The sequence below is a fragment of the Tupaia chinensis genome, unplaced genomic scaffold (assembly GCF_000334495.1).
Source record: "Tupaia chinensis unplaced genomic scaffold, TupChi_1.0 Scaffold000028_1, whole genome shotgun sequence".
Classification (NCBI taxonomy): Eukaryota; Metazoa; Chordata; class Mammalia; order Scandentia; family Tupaiidae; genus Tupaia; species Tupaia belangeri.
The window spans coordinates 6,409,971-6,430,885 of record NW_006159458.1 but is presented as its reverse complement, the minus strand read 5'-3'; the positions used below and the strand labels follow the sequence as shown (position 1 = coordinate 6,430,885).

The 20,915-nt window shown below is 41.7% G+C and overlaps 1 protein-coding gene across 3 annotated transcripts in view; it reads right to left on the bottom strand.

Annotated features, from left to right (window-relative positions):
- BCAT1 (branched chain amino acid transaminase 1) overlaps nucleotides 1-20,915 on the bottom strand; it is a 116,678-nt gene that overhangs the window by 24,830 nt on the left and 70,933 nt on the right. For all 3 annotated transcript variants that reach the window (XM_006140301.3, XM_006140300.3, XM_006140302.3), the window contains exons 6-7: nucleotides 6,334-6,497; nucleotides 406-548 (exon numbers count right to left, since the gene is read on the bottom strand). In XM_006140301.3, coding sequence (XP_006140363.1) covers nucleotides 406-548; nucleotides 6,334-6,497 — 307 coding nt within the window. The remainder of the gene's footprint in view (nucleotides 1-405; nucleotides 549-6,333; nucleotides 6,498-20,915) is intronic.

Here is a 20,915-nt window from a genome sequence, read left to right as displayed (position 1 = left end):
TAATTCATTCGATCATAGGGAAAGAGTACAGAATACACTCAGTTCCCTGGCAGCAGGTAGCAGCAGACTACATACATGGTACGTGAGCACGGAACTGAGCTGAGACCTATCTCCAAATGCAAGGTGGTCAGATAGGAACAGGAAGGGGATGAGGCAGTGAATCTTCAGACCACAGAGACTTAATCCCTTACCTTGACATCTCAATAATGAATACTTCTGAAGTCAAAGAACAAAATCTTTAGCTGCTTTAAACGGAAACTCAGCATCTACTGAGACAACACAATACAGAAGAGTTCTTGGCCTTTGGAATTACGCTACTGTTCTATGGGTCCAGCTCCTGTCTTTCCAGTCCCACTGAAAAAAAAGACCGAAAAATTGCCCAGGGCAGAAATCTGAGTGGCTTACCTCCATCTTCATTTATCCAGTAAAGAAAGAGATTCATAGTTCCTACTTCAGTTATCTGCTCATCCTCTCCATAGAGCCACAGGACCTGCTGACATCCATTGTCCGCTGCTTCGCACTGGGCGAAAAGAGATGCACCGTAATTCCTAGGAGGGAGGAAACACTGCTCATACACACGCTCATCCCCCTAACTCCCACCTCTACACTTGCAAGTCCCCAAGGCTTTAGTTCACACGTGGATGTAGTCAATGTGCGACGTTGTTAATACAGTAACACACATACGCTCTCTGGTTCACTACACAACATCAAAGGGAAACTCATTAGGGAACCTAAATAATCTAATTGCAGTCATTTTAGAGAGACCAAAGCAAAATCTTAGAATCCTACCTTGAAAAGTAATGAAAGGAGAAGATAGGTAAATAGCCACATTATGATAAGAGTTAAATACTACGTAGTTTTCCACACACAAAGCAATTTAATATAGATTATTTCACTCAAGTGTCACACCAATACTATGAGGTAGCCACTATCAGCATGTCTATCATTCAGATGAGCAGGCCCAAGCTAAAGAATTATCTTGGATCACTTATAGCTACTTAAAAAAAAAAAAAGAAAAGATTGTAATGTATGATTTTGTTTAAGAAAGTGTAAGTTAAGCATAAGGAGTCATCAGAAAGTTCATGAAAAATGTGTTATAATGAAAAATAAATCTGGGTGAGCAGGTGGTGTGGTGGTTAAGGGTGCTGGACTCCCTCAGGGCCAACCATGGTTTGAGTCGCAGACCTGGTGGCTTGCTTTCTCTCCCTCCCTCCCTCCCTCCATCTGTCTCTCTCTCTCTGTCTGTCTCTCTCTCTCTTGTGCTCGGTCCCTCTCTGGTCAAATTAAAAGAGATGAATAAATAAAGTTAATAAAGTAATTCTTTTAAAAAAAAAAGAAAAAGAAATCTATGCATGGATTTCAAAAAACTTTTGCACTGAAATGAACTCGTTCTTTAATTCTATTTTGTACAAACTTTTTGAAGTCTCCTCATAGAACAGTATCTGTCATTTTCATTTGCACCGCTCTCTTTCTCACTATATCCCATCTTATAAAAACATGGCCTAAGGCAAGCCAGGTGATGTGCTGTTTGGGGCAGCTGGATCCCACATGGTCAACTACATGGTTTGAGTTCCAGACCAGGCAGCGTAAGAGACACACTAGGCCTGTGATTGTGTACATGCCCAGAACCCCAAGAGGAGAGTGGAGAAGGAACTGTGGTGTGCTCATCCCCCCAGGGGGTGCTTTCTAACTTGCTTGCTCTCTTCCCTGTCTCTCTCAAGCAAGTGCACACGCCCTATGCAAATTTAAAAAATAAACAAAAATAAAACACAGTCCTGGGCCAGACTAGTAGCACTGTGCATGCGGAGTCAGATCACAAAAAGCTAGCAAGAATTCAAATCCCAGTCCTGGCAGCTCGAAAGATGCTGGGTACCTGTGCAAGTACGCCCAAAATCCTGATGAGAAGAAAAAGGACTGCAGTGTGACCACACTACTTGGGAGGGTGCTCGCTCTTGCTTGTTCTCTCTCTCTCTCTGGTGAGCACATGTGCCCTCTAGCAATTAAAAAAACAAAACAAAACAAAAAAAACCCAACAAAGTGGCCTTACCTAGGGAGCCAGGTCATTCTGCTTAGACTGACAATCATAGCACCTCACCCTTCTTTAGTTGAATTAAAGGGTGGGCTCATACTGAGCCCTTCTTTGGGTTAATTCACCCATTCATTTCAATGTATGGAATCCAAGAGGCAGGTATTTTTTCCCTTCTGGGGTTGGACCTTCAAGAGCACATGAACTTGGCAATGATTATCTAGGGTCTACAGCTACCATCCTATCATAGTTACATGAGCCAAGCAATCTATCTCTTTTCTCCTTGAGATTATTTGAGTTGGTTTTCTGACTTGCAACTGAAAAAATATTGACTAATAACTGAAATATTCTAGAAAGTGTGGAAAATAGACATTATACCATGGCCACTACAATCGGGGCATGAGGAGGTTGACTCATACCATGGTGACATTAAGATTCATCAAAAGGCTCTCAAAATGTATTTCAAAACACAGATGACAAACTATAAATTCTCAGTCAAGCTGGAGATGACACAAGTCTGATATATGGATGGGGGCTTTTAACTGTTTAAGGACCATAAAACAGTCAGATCACATTTATTCAGAATTGATGATAACAGAAACTGAGTTAAATTATGAATGTCTTTTGATAAGGCATATAAACCAGACTGCAGACCCAACATGGGTTTCGGTTCCAGGCCTGGGTGTAGCTTCTACACTTCTGGTCTGGTAAATGTAAACTTAAGCAAGTCATTTTTGCCTCATTTAATTCATCTGGTGAATAAAAATACCTGCTTTATATACTTCATAAGGTTGTCTGGAAGAAAGAAAAAAAACAATAAAAGCCAAAAAACAGATACTATGACAAGCCTGTTATATCCTAACGTAATTAAGTTTTTCAAAATATTAACTACTTTAATTGAATGTTCTATCATTCATAGACACAACTGTGAGATTTTTACCATACCTAAAAATAGATGATTTCTCTCATATGTAAAATGCTCTTTATCCTATTAAAAGGCACACAGAGAATTCGTCTAGTATAAACATCCAGCTTTCAAAGAAGCTTCTAAAAACATACATATGCACACTTTTAAGAGTGTGGCTGAATTAAATCCATGGTTCGTCAGACTCATGAAGCTACTTGGGACAGGAAATAACACCTCAACTTTTTCAATGCATTGAAAGAATTTCTTTTTTATGTTTGGTGTTTGATTTATTTAAGTATTAAATTCTATAGATGGTACTTTTTCCCAAAAGAAATATTTTATGAGGTTTTTGCTTCAGGGCAGGTGCACTGGTCGGAGAGAGAAAGAGACAGTGAGGAGGTGAGTGAAAAATTACCCTGTAGGGGAGACAGCCACACCCCAATCCCTTCTCCATTCTCCTCCAGGGATTTTGGGCATGCACGCACATACACACAGCGTGAGTTTCAAGCCACTGGGTCTGAAACTCACCTTAACATCCACACCGCCTGCTGGCCACATCCCAAACAGGTTTTTTAAATCAACAAATAAGTGTATGTATTTATGGGTTAACGTGTGATTTTTTTTTTGGTACATGATTACAATGTGTTATGATCAAACCCAGATAATTTGCATATCTATCACCTCAAATATTTGTCATTACTTTGTGTTGGCCGCATTTAAAATCCTCTCTTCTACTGTCTTGAAATGGACATTAAGTTATTGCTAACTACAGTCATTCTATTGTGCACAGAACACAAGAACTTGTTCCTACTAACTCGTTTTGTATCCATTAACCATCCTTCCTCTTCTTCCTTCCTAGCCTTCCCAGACTCTAGTCACCACGATTCTACGCTATTCTTCAAGAAGATCAATTTTTTTCACTTCCACATAAGAGTGTAAACATGCAGTATTTCTAGTTTTGTGCCTGGCTTATTTTACTTAACACATCACAACCTCCTCCAGGTTTGTCCAAATTAAAAAAAAAAAAAAGAAGTCCTTAGAGAAAAGAAAACAATAAAAAAAGGAGGGGGTAATGTCAATACATTTTAGATGTAGTATGTGTCAGAGATTAGAGATATTAATAAATACACTCTTCAAAAGCGTACATCCTACTGTGTGAAATCCTATTGACTTCTAAGATAAAGAGTCCAGGAGATGAAATAAAGTGAGAAATCCTCGGAGCATCACTGAAAGGTACTACCTGCTACCTGTCAGACAAGTACTGCTACATACTTCACCATATCATTTTATTGAATCATCTTAAAACAAACCTGGACTTCCTTATACTTTCAAGGACTCAGAGAAAGGGAGGAATTCATTACACAAAAGCACAAAGATAGTTAGTGTATGACTCCCAAGCCCGTATTTTTAATCACTAGGTAGAACACTGCATTTGCTGAAAGCACTGTCATAAGTACTTTGTATTAGGGCAGTTAAGCCTTTAAAACAGGTCTTTCTGACCTCAATGCTTGTACTCTTAAATGTAGAGGCCTAGTATAAAGAAAAAACAAAACAGAACAAAAAAAACAGAGAGGGTTTTGTGTGTGTGTGTGTGTGTGTGTGTGTGTGTGTGTGTGTCTGTGCATGAGAGAGAAAGAGAACCCTGGTCATTTAGAATTAACTAACAAACTGTCTAGGTTAAAGAAGAAAGACCTTTCTCTAGCTCAGGGTTTCACATACGGGTGCATCTGAAAAATTTCTGATAACTCAGGCCAGCCTGGGGCCTAGTGGCTAAGGGAACTGGATTCAACATGTCTGACTGCTGTTCAAGTCCTAGCCCCAGTGGCTTAAAAGCCACAGTGGCTCAGCTCTATTAATTTTTATACAGTAAATCACAAACTGCCCAAGTAGCTGTTAATGAAGATTTCTCTGCAATTTTGTGTCCCCACATTGTCTTTTCCCTAGGCAGGTAGGGGAAGCTAAAAAGCAACACTTAAACAGAGAAACTTATTGCCTTAGCCCTCCTGATTTTTAAGCTACTATTAGACACACCCTAGGGGAAGTTCTAACACAATGGGGTGTGTAACGTGCACAAACATATGCACAAACTCGGTGCAGAAGTCGGGACGAGTGGCAGAAGAAGCCAGCAGAGTAAATGGGAGGAGTTTTCAACCTGGCTGGCCTAGGACACAGGAAGAAACGCTAAGCCAGAAAGACAAGACAGCAACTTGAGAGTTTACCAGGATTTACTAGACTATTAGGATGTCTCTCCCCATTGATGGAGATACAGTTACAGAAGGTGCCAACAGGGATAATGGGGCATAAAATTTTATGGCCATTGCTTTTTTCTTTTTATTGGTGGAGTGGAGAGACATATAAAAAGACCACAGAGACCACAGTCGGCAGCCACCATGTCTCCGATATCCTGGTAGCATGTCCATCAACTGTTCACCTCAATCTACATGTTGAAGCAGGGTCCAGAAGACCATCCTGAGCCACCGTCCAGGACTGCTGCCGCCCTGGGAACCACTACTACCTACAACGGAGCGCCCATGGCCGACTCCAGCTTGTTATTCTTGTTCAGCCACAGGGGCATTCCTAACACCCAGCCAAGTCCACCCCTAAAATCGTCCAACACTTTTCAAATGCTCTTTCATTTTCTGCCAGCTACATATGGCCTATGAGACTGGCCTGACACAGCCAAAGCAGGGCTGTCCCTCAGCCAGCTGGCAGCAAGTGTGGCTTCAATCTGTGGCAATGAAGACAGCACTTCAATGGCGCAGACACCTTCCCCAGACAGGGCTCCTTGGAGCCAACTGTGAACCTCCGTCCCAGCACCAGATGCTCGTGAATGCCAGCCACCAGCCTGCAGCCAAACAGGACCAGTGTCCAGGCAGTCCATTCAGAGCAATGATCTGATTCCTGTTTTAGGAACGTACTTTGGTTCCTACCTAGGTACCACATCTAACTAATGTTTTGCCCTTCTGAAGGGCCACAAGTTATCCTTAAAACAACTAGCCTGCTTAAAACATGAGAAACTGGGAACCAGCAGTTAGCATAATGGCTATGTCGCTGGACTCCCACGTAGTCGACCGCGGTCCGCGTCCCGGACCCAGTGGCTTAAAACTCACGCCGGGCGCGTGTGCGTGCGTGCCCAAGATCCCGAGAGGAGAATGGAGGAGAAGGGATTGCGGCGTGACCATCCCCCCTGGGGGGTGATTTCTCGCTTTCTGTCTCTATGTCTCTCTCTGTCTGGCGAACGCACGCGCCCTATAGTGAAAAAAAAAACCTCTCCAAAAAAAGAAAAAAGAGAAACATGAGAAACTAAATAAGCACTGAAGTTTGAATATTAGTATATGTACTGGCATTGAAGTAAAATGACAGTAACGAAATGGCTGGACAGAGACGCAGGGTCACTTACCCTCCCATCTTGCAGTCTCCAGTCCCACCTTTCCAGGCTCTTACATACTTCGGATTGGCCCACAGAGATACCGGATTAAAGCTTCCGCTGGAAAAGTAAGGTCCCACTGGGCTCAGGATTACGAAGAGCAAGGCTTTGGTAGGCTTCTTGACTCCAAGAGAAGGCTACAATAAAGAAAAAGTATATTCAACTGTCTTTTAAAATGTAGACACCGGTCTTACCATGTAGAATAGACTCTGAACTACCTCCCAGAAGGGAACATCGATGAAGCTGAGTTACTCAAACCTCTTGGTCTATTAAGAACATCAAGAATGGAATACTTGAGTTTCAATCTGCTTCACTTTCTGAGTTATGGTTTCAGAGAAAAGGTGAATTTGTCAATATTTCTGTTGTTGTTAGTAGGGTTTCAAAAGAGAAATATTTTCATATATTTCAATTTGCAAGAAGGCATGTGTGCTCTCCCAATGGTGCGGGTGGACAGAAGGCAACCCACGGTGGGCGTGGTCACACCACCATCCTTTCTCCTCCATTTCTCCATCCTGTTGGGATGAGGGGCAAGCACACACACGTGCCTAGTGTTTCCCAAGCTGCTAAGGCCAGGAATTTGAAGGGCGGTGGGTCATGTGGAGTCAGGCTCCCTTAACCACTCAGCCCATGGGGTCAGCCCAAGAAGCTTATTTTTAAGTACTAGCTATACAATATCTTTCACGGCTGTATTGATTAGGAAAGAGAAAGGGGAGAACCCAGACATGGCTTTAGTCTTTGGGGTGAAATATAAAACCTGTTACTCTAACTTGTTCTCAGCAGCCTAGTGACGGCTTCAGGACATGTCAGGGCTGTCAGCAGGCGGGGTGCAGGAAGGGGCCATTACCACACCTGACCACATAAGGTTGTGCTGGTGGAAAGTAAAAGCGTAGCTTCACAAGAGGTAAAGACCCAGACAGGGTAAATACCACCAGAAAGGCAGGGGATGAATGACTTAGAAATTTATATCATGAGTAACAAAGAAGATGGCTCTTTTCACAAAGGCTGAAAACTATAAGCAACTGATTCAAAATCATACAATTATTTCCAGCAGAGAAGCAGTTATAACACAGTCGGTTGTGTATTAAGGAATCAAATTGAGAGACTTAAGGTTTTGAGGGTCACGGGGCTGCCCTGTGCAATTCAAGACCACAGGGAGTAAGAAAACAAGTCAGGACCAGCATGGCAAGAAGTCAAACAGAGTGAGAACCCCCTAATGTATTTTCTAGGGTTCCTGAAATATAAAGTCCATTTGTATTGTAATGGCCCAGAGTAAAGAGTAAGCCTTCAGACTTTGGTTATAATAATGACCAGCATGGACCATGGGTGAGGGCCATTTGACCTCTAAAACTCACTTAAAGGAAAAAGGTTTTCATTTCAATGTTTAAGATGTTTTGTAGACTGGAAACTGCTGGTTGTGAGCTCAGGCTGAATGGTTCTAGACACCTGAAGAGGAATTTGATTATCTAAGGCCTCACCAATCAAGAATGCCCACGAGCTGATCATGCCCTCTTAAACCAATCACTGAACTGATCATGCGCCTGGGACCTCTGCCCCTAATTTTGCCCTTAAAAACGCATGTGGGGAACATCTCGGGGAGATCAGGTCTTTTCAGCATGAGCTGCCCACTCTCCTTGCTTTGCGCTTTGCAATAAAGCTGTACTTTCCTTCATCGCACCATGTGCCTATGGCTTGGTTTTATAGTACTTGGGCGAGTGAACCTGATTTGAGTTCGGTAACAGAAGCTCCAGACATAAACCACCTGTGCCCAACCTACACCACAGCACAGTCTGCCTGGATGGGACTGAAGTCTGCTATGCAAAGAAAAAGAGTAAAAGAGGGAGAGACTTAGGACCAGCAGATGGCAGAAGCAGATGGCAGAATAGTTACATTGCTGGACTCTCACACAGTTGATTGAGGTTCGAGTCCCAGATCCGAAACTTAAAACTCATGCTAGGCACACGTGTGTGAGTGCCCAAGATCCTGAGAGGGGAATGAAAGAGAAGACTACGGCGTGGTCATCCCTCCTGGAGGGTGATTTCTTGCTTGCTATCTGTCTCTCCAGCAAGCTCATGTACCCTACAGCAAAAGTCTCTCTTAAGGAGGAAAAAAAAAAAAGAGGGACTCAATTCTACCTGATTTTGCACTTTTGCACTGTCTGTTACAACTGGCCGAACACAAACGATGGGATAGCTCTACCTGCATTTCAATTATACTCTCTCCACTACCCAGTGCCCTATGGGGCCTTGTCCTCTAATTAACACCCAGGACACCAAAAATCAGGTAAGAGCCCAGTCACAGAGAGCAGCCTAGGCGCAAAGCTCAGCAGTGGGGGAGGCCATGTGGATGACTGGTCCCCAGGTCCATGTGCACAGGCCGGGTCACACGTGTGGGTGTGTGTGATCTGGCTGACTGAAGGGGGGATCACAGTGTGAGATCCCGTTGAGGATATTTGTCTTTGTTTCTCTTTCTTCTCTCATGTAAGGATGGCGTAAAAGAACTTTCTTTAAAAATTAGGTAGGGGGACCAGCAGGTGATGTGGTGATTAAGGTCCTGGGTCCCCACATGGAGACAATAGTTCGAATCTCAGACTGGTGGCTTGAAAATCACAACAGATAGATATCAATAGATAGATAAATAAATAAGTAAATGTTTTAAAAAATCAGACAGGTAATGTTTATGTTTGCCTATGCACACACTGATGCCATCTGAAATACATGCCATGCTTAGGACACAGGAAGCTGACTTTATTAACATTCCACAGAAACATGAGGCCAAGTAGGGTCGGGGCAGCAACAGGAAAACCAGTGATCACTGATGGACAACTGTGCTGGAGAAATTAGCAACAACAGGCTTTTCTCCTAGTCTGTGTTTGTTCTGGAACGGGGGCCGAAGACTAAAGCCTACCGTACTAATAAGAGGTAAAGAGCCTTTGGGCCAGGAGGTGGCATGGTGGATGAACACTCCCACAAGGACGACCACAGTTCGAGTCCTGGACCTGGTGGCTTGATTTCTCACTTTGCCTCTCTCTCTCTCTCTCTCTCTCTGATCAAATTAAACTAAATAAAAATTACATAAATACTAAAAAGAAAAGAAAGTTAAAGAGCCTTAAAGCTTCATTTTCCTTTTACAGGGAAACTGCAGTATAATATACACAGGTGCCTATCCTCCCAGCTTTGACAAGACACAACTACTTCTTCTCCACTTCTATTTACCTAAGAGTTAAAAAAGTTCAATGATACTTTTCTTTCATGAGTGGTCTGATACTTAATATTCTAGACTTCTTTTTTAATGGACCCTTGTAACAAGAAGCTTCAACATAAATTAGATATAAGGAGGTCTTCATAAGCTCATGGAAAATGAGTATTAAAAAATGCATGGATTTCAACTTTTTTCTTGCATCAAAATAAGCTCATACTTTACTCCATTTTTCTGTAACTTTTGGAAGTATCTCATACAATATGCCCAAAATAGTCTGGGCAATTTATTTAAACTTCTAAGTTTCTGAATAGACTAGAATAGCTCATATACAGATAGCTCAATTTTTTTTAAGCTAGCACATGAACACCTGGGACTTTTTTCACTTGGAACTCATGTATTTTATGCATCCCACCATACTGAATTTTTTTTTAAATGTAACAATAATTCATCATTATGGAAATTTTCTTCCTGGGATATATTTTACCTTGTTCATTTCTTTCCCCTTATTTTAATTGACAGGCAAGCTTGCATTCAGTCCACCAGATGGCAGTAAAGAGAACACCGATGGAAAAGAGGAACTAATTCTATACATTAAATCTATTTCTAGAACAAGATCTCAATAAACCAAGTAATATTTTTATTCTTGGCTAGCAGGTAAATTATAGACTAGAATTTTTCAGTGCTGAAAGAGAATGTATTTATGTAAACTAACATTTTATTTTCTGAAATTTAAACAAGGTTAATTCATGTTTCTTAAGTACATCAAGTACTGGTGACTAAGTACACAGCTTAGTCACCTTCATCCTTAAAGAACTACTTAGAGAGACTGTCTTTTCTGAAAAGGACTCTGGCTTTACTGGAAGGAGTCACTTTCAGTGAAGTGCTTGAAGACTGGTAATGATCAAATGTAACTCTAGACAGGAGGAAGGGAGCGTGATACGTGGGTCTGTCTGCACCCTAGGGACCATGGCTGGTCCTATGTTAGTTCTCCCTTCTATTCTGAAAAGTGATTTAAGTTCTGTGTTACTCTTGAGAGCATTTTATTACATAATACTAATCAAATGACAGTCAGCAAATTTCTATGATGAGAAGATCAAGTGTCTGATGAAAAACTATAGCCACATAAATAAAGCAAAGGAATGAGTAACAATGCATGTCTCTAGTGGTTTCGGTTAAGTCTTTCCTCATGAGCATTCTGGTTAATTTTTTTTATACTTCTCTGCTAGTTTTTTAGATTATTTAAACACTGAAAGAATTGCAAGGGGCCCTAGAAATCCATTAAAATTAGGAATATAAAATTTCAGATATAAAGTACATGACTGCATTTTACTTTCTTATTTTATTATTTTTTTATTGCTACATGGTGCGTGTGCTCACTGGAGGGAGACAGACCACACAGAGAAAGGGAAGGAAGGTAAGAAAGCACCCCCCCAGAGGGGATGGCCATGCCTCAATCTCTCCTCCTTCCTCTCCTCTTGGGATTCTGGGCACGTACACACAAGGGCCCGGCATGTTTTTTATGCTAGCAGGTCTGGGACTCAAACCATGCAGTCAACCATGTGGCCAGCTGCCTTAACCATCATGCCACTGGCTGGCCCCAAAATACATAACTTCTCAAGAGACCACACTGCCTTTGAAGTCGAAATGTTGATGTGTTTTAAATAGCAAGTGTGTGTGCATTAAACACAAGTAAACTTGGCACAAATGGGAAAGGTAGTTGGGTGTGGTAGAAAATAAAAGAAACGTGTCACAGTGAAAATTACTTCTTTCTGGGTCAGTCAGAAATTACTTTATAGAAAGGTGAATTTCAGGGGTTATTTGAATCATGGCAGAAAGAGCTCGGTGAGGTGAGAAAGGATTATTAGTCTATGTTTTGGCTGGAAGGCAGAGAAGCACAGCGGGGTCTGGAGGCTGAAATATAACTCTGTCTCGGCAATCAAATGAGATAGAACAAGACAACAAAAGAACCTTTTTCACTTTTTCAAAAAGTCGCTTTTTGTAAATTCAAGGAGCATTCTGATTAAAAAATACTAAACAGTTATAAAAGACAACAGGAAAGAATACTGAAATGAGCTTGTTGTTGAGGACCCCATTGGTCCACACGGGGCTTCATTGTGAGGGTAACATGGGGAAGAATCGCCAAATTCACAGGGTGTTTGCGTAAGAAAAACGAGTTGGTTTGGTAAAAGATTAAAAACACCAACAACAAAATGTTCAATATTTTTTATATTAGGGTTTTTTGGCTTTCAGGATATTTTATAACCATTACCTCATATACACTACAAAAACTCAGGAAGATTTATAATGCCCATTTTTTAAGCTGGGGAAACTGAAGCTCAAAACAAATTACTTGTCCATAGTTTCAAAAGGATTAAGCTCGAGACCAGCAGTTGGCATAATGTGCATGTGTGCCCAAAATCCTGAGAGGAGAATGGAGGAGAAGGGATTGCGGAGCGGCCATCCCCCCGGGGGTGATTTCTCGCTTTCTGTCTCTCTGTCTCTCTCTGTCTTTCTGGTGAGCGCACGTGCCCTATAGCAAAAACCTCCCCCCCCTCCAAAATAAAGAAAAAAAAAAAAGGATTAAGCTCTAGATCTTCTCTTAATCCAGAATTATTTCATACCATACCAAGGCTTTTTTTTTATTTTTTAAGTCAGTGAAGCACCCGAGATTTCCTGTCTGAAGAGGGTCCAACTAGCACTTAGCTTCCTGCTCCCTTAGTTTTTACCCAGACCTCTTGTTAAGCTGAATTAAGTCTGGCCCAAAGGGTTCTCTGTACACAGAAAACTATAAACTAGCTTGATGTGGGAAAGTGAACCTACTCTTGTAAACAACTTAGTTGACTCTCAGCCAATCACAAGTGACCAATATTTAAACCTTGTTTGACTAAGGAGAGCTGTAACCAATTTTGCATGTTAAACAGTCTCTGCATCTCACTGCCATTTCCTGAATGTCACTTCCTCTTCTCTGGCAATAAATATAATCCCCATGTGTGGTGGCAGGGAGCATTCTGAACCATTTTTGGTCTAAACTGCTACCTGATTACAGAGCTGCAATTAAGATCCACAAGCCGGCACCAGGAGTTGGCATAATGGCTATGTCACTGAACTTCCATGTAGTCGACTGCAGTTCAAGTCCCGGACCTGGTGGTTTAAACTCATGCCGGGTGCGTCTGCGTGCATGCCCAAGATCCTAAGAGGAGAATGGAGAAGGGATGGCAGCATGGCCATTCCCCTGGGGGGTGATTTCTCACTTTCTATCTCTCTGTTTCTGTCTTCCTGGCGAGCACACGCACCCTATAGCAAAAACCTCTCCGAATTAAAAAAAAAAAAAAAGATCAACAAGTCTACTTGTCATTTTGTCTTTTAACACCCTCACACTCTGTGCATCCCATGTTCTAACCAGAATGAAGCCTTTCATTCCCTTCTCACCTCCTGGCTACATGCTCTGCTGCATTTCTCCCTCTACCTGAAACTCCCCTTCCATCACTGCCTGCCCCCACCCCCGACATTACATGCCCCCACCCTCAACATTACGGACTAGACTGGGACCCCTAAATTTCATATGATGAAGTCCTAACCCCCTAATGTGACTATATTGGGAGACGGGACCTTTAAGGAGGTAATTAATGTTAGATGAGGTCAGACGGGAGAGGCTCTAACCCAGCAAGGGCTGGTGTCCTTATATGAAGAGGGAAAGATACCAGAGATTTCTCCACCTGCACAGAGAAAAGGTTCTGTGACAACACAGTGAGAAGGTGATCTACAAGCCAAGAACAGAGGCCTTACCAGAAACCAACCCAACACAGTGTCAACAGTCACCTCGGTCTTGGACGTCTGACCTTCACAACAGTGAGAAAATAAACACGTGTGATTGAATCTGCCTAGTCTGTAGGCTTGTCCATGTTATGGGGCTAGATAAGCTGGGGGCAGTTTGTGGCATCAAGACCCAGCTGGGGATGCTGTTTCCACATCTTTCTCTCACTCATGAAAAAATAAACTTTTAAAAAGAAAAAAGCAAGTATGACTGGGGAGGCTAGATTCTAGAATTTCCTGAGATGTGCTGTAAAATGAGTGAGGGAGAAGTCTAAGTTTGTCTGTCAGTCTTGTTCAAAGAAAAAGAAAGTATAAATTTAACACTTGACATATACGAGGCTACGAGGCTGAGCATTTAGTTTTTAAATAAAAACAACTTTAAGATTTAAAGGAACAGCTAAAAGAAAACTAAAAAGTCAAACAGACTACAAGAACCCCTGACAGCCTTCTCTAACTCTGTATGTTAAAGACATGACGACAACTCCTCACAGGGTCCACGTAAGGATTAGATATTCTGGAGAAGAATCCAGGGCTGTTCTTTTTTTCAAGCACTCAACCAATAGCAAATTTTATTTTAAAAATAAATAGCCACTGGGACCAGCAGATGGCATAATGGTTACATTGCTGGACTCCCACATAGTCGACCACAGTTCAAGTCCCAGACTCAGTGGCTTAAACCTCACATCAGACGCATGTGCATACATGCCCGAGACCCCAAGAGGAGACTGTAGGAGAAGGGATTGCAGTGCGGTCACCCCCTCTGGGGGGTGATTTCTGGCTTTCTGTCTCTCTGTCTCTCCAGCAAGCACTCACACCTTATAGCAAAAATCTCTCTAAAATAAATAAATAACCATTGTAGAACAAGTAACAGTGATAAGTGAATTCCACATGCACCAATACCCAAAACGGTAACATGATTTAGATGTGACCACAAACTACAATCAACACTCAGTGTAGTTGTGGAGAACAAGCATTTGGGAAAAAGAAAAATCATACTGATGATCTGGGAAATTCAAGTTAGTGAATTTTACATCAATCCTACGTAGACATTTAAGCACAGATTATTAAATAAGTGGTCAGGAACACCTGATAGGGAAGTAACTCAGGAGAAGCCAGGACGATCGCCCTTAGGAAAACCATGCTTTATTTCCCTCTCTGAATTATGTCTTCCATGAAGTGCTCAGTGTACTCAGGGAGGTCCCCAGACACAAAGGCGGAACCTTCCTACACGGGCCAGCCTTACTGAGTGCTACGTTTTAGCACTGTGCCACCACCTAGCCTCCTGTGGTCTGTTTGTTTATTTTTATTTTTTCACTGGAATATGCTCATTATTTACGAGTTGTCTCAGGTTGCTTTTATACCACAACAGCAGAGCTGAGTAGCAGTCTGACCTGCAAAAATAATTACAGTTTGGCCACTGCAGAGAAAGGTGTGCAGTGCCTTTTCTAGGTGACAGGAAAATGCTACAAAAGGGTTTTCATTGTACCAACACATGGCCTCACTCAGGGATCTCCTCACAGATTCCTGACCTAGCCTCAGCAGTTAGATGCTGGCCTTGTGGTTCCACTAAGTATGGTTAACTCACTGGGCCCAGCGTTGTGTGAAACCTGGAACAGACAATCAAGAATAATACAGGGATGGGGCCGGCAGGTGGCATGGTGGTTAAGGGGCTCTAGACTCCCACATGGCTGACCACAGTTCAAGTCTCAGACCTGACAGCTTGCTTTCTCTCTCTCTGTCCCTCTCTGGTCAAATTAAAATAAATAAATAAATCTTTTTTTTTTTTTAAAGAATATAGTGTGGACATCTGTACTGAAAATGTGAAAATGTACCCCGAAAAGGCAAGTCTGACTCCAGCGGAGTAGAAGAGAAGAGGACTGAGTCATATGGGACGGTTCACTAAAGAGAAGAGCCCATACAAAGACAAAGCAACGTCAAAGAAACAACAGTGTGTGTGAAGCTCAAGCTGGGCATTGTATAACTGCCACTGGCAAAACATTACCCATGGGAAGCTGTGACTGTCAGAGGTGGCACGGCGGCTCACCCTGAGCCTTCCAATGGCTTGTGGGCATCATTGAGTTTGCCACTTAACATGTCTTCAAAATGTCAAGGTACAGGCAGCCACAGTGGTGCGGTGGTAACACAGTGTTCTGTGATGCTGAAGCCGTAAGGGACCTGTACGCACTGGGGTGTGCCTGTACCCATGATTCTGGCTGAGGCTGGGGGTGAATTGTGGCAGCAGTTAGAAGGGATGGGTGAACAGTCCAGCGGTGGTGGCACCATGGTAGCGCAATGCTCTGCAAGGCTGGACTCTACAACATGGGGTTGGGTCCTGAGCTGACCTGCACATGATTAGAATGAGCACTGGTGCCTGTGACTCTGGCTGGCTGGGAAGGCTAGGGGGAGAGCTGTAGTATGAGACCCTGTTGAAGGTGCTTGTCTGTCTCTGTCTCTCTCTCATAACATACATTAAAAAAAAAAAAAAGACTAGCTTGGTGGTACAGCCATCAGAAGCAAAACTGAATCCATCAGAAGATCTCGGGTTTGATTCCCCAGTGACCTATATGCACACCCGTGATCCTGGCTGGATGGGAAGGTTGGAGGCAGGGATCATAGCATGAGACCCTGCTGAGTGCTTGTCACTTTCTTTCTGTCTCTCTCTCATGAAAGAGCTAAAAATGGGGCCAGATGGTGGTGCAGCAATAAAGGATGACACTGCAACACAGCCCCACATGAGAAGGTTTTCAGTTCAACCCCAGAGATGTCACTGGATGTGCCATGCACACACCCCCTGCATTCCATGCTGGCTGAGGGCCAGGGGTGGATGGTGATGTCTGGACCCTGTTGGGGGTGCTGTCTCTGTCTGCCTATCTTTCTCACTCATGGAAGAAATAAATAAGTAAACATAAAGACAAAAGTGATAAATGAGATATATGAGGAGTCTTCAGAAAGCTGATGTTAAATGCATATTATAAATGTGCATGAATTTAAAAATGTTCTTGCATCAAAACAAACATGCACATTAATCCCATCTTTCCAAGAACACTTTTAAGTCCCCTGTATACACAGTACTGCAGATAGAAATGAAAACATAATGCTGAGGGGAAAAGGGAAGAATTACAACAAAATCTGTAGGACTGAATCATTTATATATACAGGCAAACAACATGATGAGATTCTTCAAAAACACATATAAACCACAAGAATATTTATTGAATATATGAGAATGATTCCTAAGAAATGGAGAGGAAATGAATGGAAACTGAAGATAGAAGGGCATAAAAAAAAGAAAGTCAATGAAAAAGACATAGGCAGACCACATATGCCCCATGATGGAAAGTGCCATGAATTCTGGGGTACAATTAATAACCTGGTGGACCAGGCCAGCTGGTAGCATGATGATTAAGGTGGCTGGATCCCTCATGGCTGACCATGCCATGCGAGTCACAGACCCAGCTGTGCGTGCATGACCAAAAGCCCAAGATGAGACTGTGGTGTGGCCATCTCCCCTGGGAAGTACATTTTCATGTTCCCTCTTTCTCTTTCTGTTTCTCCAGTCAGTGCACATGCCAACTGGCAAAATTTAAAAAAGAAAAAGGAAGAAAGAAGCAAAGAAGGAGTGAAGGAAAAGATACTCTAGTGTACTAAAGCTCTAGAGTGAAATGTCCCGTGACCAGAAGAGATGAGCAAGAACAGCCCTAAGAGGGCACCTGTAGCAGGAGTCACCAGATCATAAGGTGACTATAACAGGCTAAAGATCAGCACAAACAAGCTGATGTCTACAAATAGATTCGAGGTTTGCAGATACTAGAAAGGAGCTGTTAATATGAAATATGCTAACTGAACGATGTAAATGAAATGTAATATTGTTTATAAACAGTAAAATGAACATATATTATCAAGGAAGACTGCACAAGAATGCATTAAAAGTAGGGGCAGTACTCAAGTTAGTGTCTTAAGTCACTGCTTTACTATGTGGTCTCCAAATCTGTTCATTCTTTGGCTTACAGAAACTAATTGTGAAGGGAAACGATGATATGGTATATAAGCAAAAATAAAGGCAATAAGTAAAGGGAATCCTTTTCATGGGAATGAGTACAATTACAGGTTAAACTATATGCATGATATAAAGATTTTACAAGGTGATAAAAGAAAATCATGTCTATGAAATGTGTATGCCCTTAAGCTCCCTGCAGAGTGAACCAGAAATGGAGAGTAATCATTTGGGATGGACAAATCTGACCTCTGACTTTCCACTGCCCACTCACAAAACGGTTGGAGGATTTCAGAATATGAGTTCTACTAAAAATGTCATCCTGAAAGATTTCCCAGAAAGTTGTAAATGGGAAAACTGCGTCTGCGAGATGATTAAAATCTTCTCCTACATTATTTAAATTATATTCTGTGCATCTGAGGCTGGTACTAAACAAACACAGGCTGCTTCTCCAGTTTAGCTCAGTTCCAGAAACATAGTTAGGGACAATCCAAACGTAGGCATATTAAATTAATGGAGTATTAGGAATCGATCAACATCTACATTAGGCAAAGTCAGCCTGACTTTGAGTGCAGTTGACAAAGTCAGAATTGCTGGTAGCTGCAGACTTGTGGTGAACTGGGTGGGACTGGTCAAACGGGGCCTGACAGCCAGCATCAGACTCGACTTTGTTAAAATGTATCCTCGGCCTGATTTAAATTAGCATTGTCTCACTCCACTACCTCTCAATGGAGAGAGAGGATGAAATCGGACTGAGATTTGCTGCACATGTGGAAGGCTAAGAGCAATAATCAAATGAAACCTCAGCTCACGGTTGTGATCTCGCTGCTGTTGATGGTGGTCAAGACCCCTCTGACTTGTCACTCAGACTCACTGAGGAAATAAAGCCTGTGCCGTCTGTTCTTGTATTTGTGTTCATATCACTGAGCCTGCGTGCAGTTATTAAACAGAGTGAGGCTGGATAACAGGAATGGTTTAAAATCAGCAAAACCCAAACTCTTTCAATAGAGGGTAGCTGGTATCCAGTACTGGATCTGAGTTACATAAATTTAGCTTCTTGTCTAGTAAACATTTAGAAATCATCTGTGTAAATGTTCTTTATTGAAACATGATCTGATTTTATCTTCATTTCCAATCGATACATAATAAGCAGTAGTTTGAAGTACTCTCACTTTCTATTTCAGGTTTTTAACAACTTAGCAAATAATTACTTCAGACAATACTGATTACCATGACACTGAAATCCCTTTCTCAGTGTGGGACATCTTTGGTGATGTGAATGATTTCAGTATCTAAACTACTTTTTACAAGACATTTACATAAACTAACCTTCCATAAAATATATGCGTTTAAATATTTGTGCACCACACAGAGGTTATACAATTCATGTTAGTAATGTTCATGTGTAAATTTAATTATTAATGTTTACCATTGTTGAATAATGGGAAATGTGCAAAAATATTTTTTCCCAATTTCCACCCACTGGTAGCCTGCTATTTTTTAACTGGTAATCCCTACTTATTGCTTAATTATTAATAGTTAAGCATGTTACAATAATACACTCTTCTGCTTATTATAATCCTAAATCTTAACAGATTTTAGTAACTGATTTTTAACAATCATAAGAACTGCACAAAAACACTGGCACACGGGTACATATCTATGAACGTAATTACAATGAATGGTTTTTAAAACATGTAAAGAGGAAGAACGCACTTGAAATCATTGAGTTGAAGGCAGAACCACGCCCCAACCACATGAATCTTATTGCATGTGATAAGCAATAATTAATATTAGAACGTCTTATCATGGCCCATGAATGTGATCCTACACTTAGGATCAAGTTCAGCTCTCAAGGATGTAAGTATTTACCTTGGTACCAGATTGCAATCGATGGAGTAATGACCGAAAGCATTAAATACTGCTAGGCATATAAATTTCCTAACAAGGCTTGGGGCGGTGATTCTCCTTAGGTGGTGAAGAAATCTCCAGAGGATGACTTAAATGCAGAATCTCTGATCCTGGCTACATAGATTACAAATGACTTGCATCTAGGCTGAGACCAATATATGTCTACCGTAGAACACTGGATGGTCCCTAGACACAAGCGAGTGCCATAACAGGGAAGGGACTGGATACATGTCATCAACTAGGTGGTTCTATCACTTAACGGAAGACCCCAACATACGCATGGTCATTCAACGAAATCAAAATATCTTTTAGACAGTTAATCAATTTAACCATGAAAAGGACAACAGCAAACATGGAAGTTAGTCAGGAGAAGATAAAACAAACAGATCACGGGGGAACCAGCAGTTAGCGTAATGGCTATGTCGCTGGACTCCCACGTAGTCGACCGTGGTTCGTGTCCCGGACCCGGTGGCTTAAAACTCACGCCGGGCGCGTGTGCGTGCGTGCCCAAGATCCCGAGAGGAGAATGGAGGAGAAGGGATTGCGGCGTGACCATCCCCCCTGGGGGGTGATTTCTCGCTTTCTGTCTCTATGTCTCTCTCTGTCTGTCTGGCGAGCGCACGGGCCCTACAGTGAAAATCTCTCCAAAAAAAAAAAAAAAAACAGATCACATAAGTGACACAGAGGTAAGCCTGCAACAATTCTGTGAAGACGGTCAGAGGACAGAAGCCCTCTTAAAACCAAATAACATAAAATTACAAGCAAAAGCTAGTCATGCCCAATGAAAGAATCCATTGAACCAGAAACGACTGGCACCGATCTTCCAATCAGAACCCTCCAAATCAAATGTAGTCACCATGAAAAGGTAATGAATGCAAAATTACCATCATGAATTATATAACATCGGTGGGGTGCACAAATATATTCATATACTCATGGGATGGTATCTATATTCAGATTCATTTCTGAATTACATGTGATGGTTTTTTCTGCTCGTACTATTAATGAGAAAATGGGAGCTAGTATAAATATACCAAACAAATACAAATAATGTTTACCAAATGGTTCTAGTTATTTCCTTCAATTCTTGCCTCACTACTTGAACAGTAGATTTTTTTTTTAATGATTGATATTGAGATATGGGAAGGTTGATAGACACAGGAAGTTAAGGAAAGAGTACTTAGGGCTTTTGTGACTGAGTTCTAGAATCTAGGTAGGCATCAGAATTGTGAGGGAGTGGGTCGAATAAATATCCCTTAAATGGCACATGGGTGATTTAAATCCAAAATGTTAAGAGAACCCCTGCTAGAGAGGATTACTGTGGCTACAGGATGGGCTACAAAATCAGATGTAAGACCTTATCTAACTAGACTACAGAATTCTGGTAGTCTAGAGAATTTATTAATTCATAGAATTAGATATGTTAGAAAACTACAGATCAATGGGGCCTACAGCTGGCATGGTGGTTAAGAGTGTTGTACTCCCACACGGCAGACTGTGGTTCAAGTTCAGGACCTGGCAGCTTGCTTTCTCACTTTCCCTCTCTCCTGCTCTGTCCTTCTCTGGTCAAATTAAAATAAATATATAAATAAATAAAGTTAAACAAAATAATTCTTAAAAATAAGTGAAAAGAAAACTA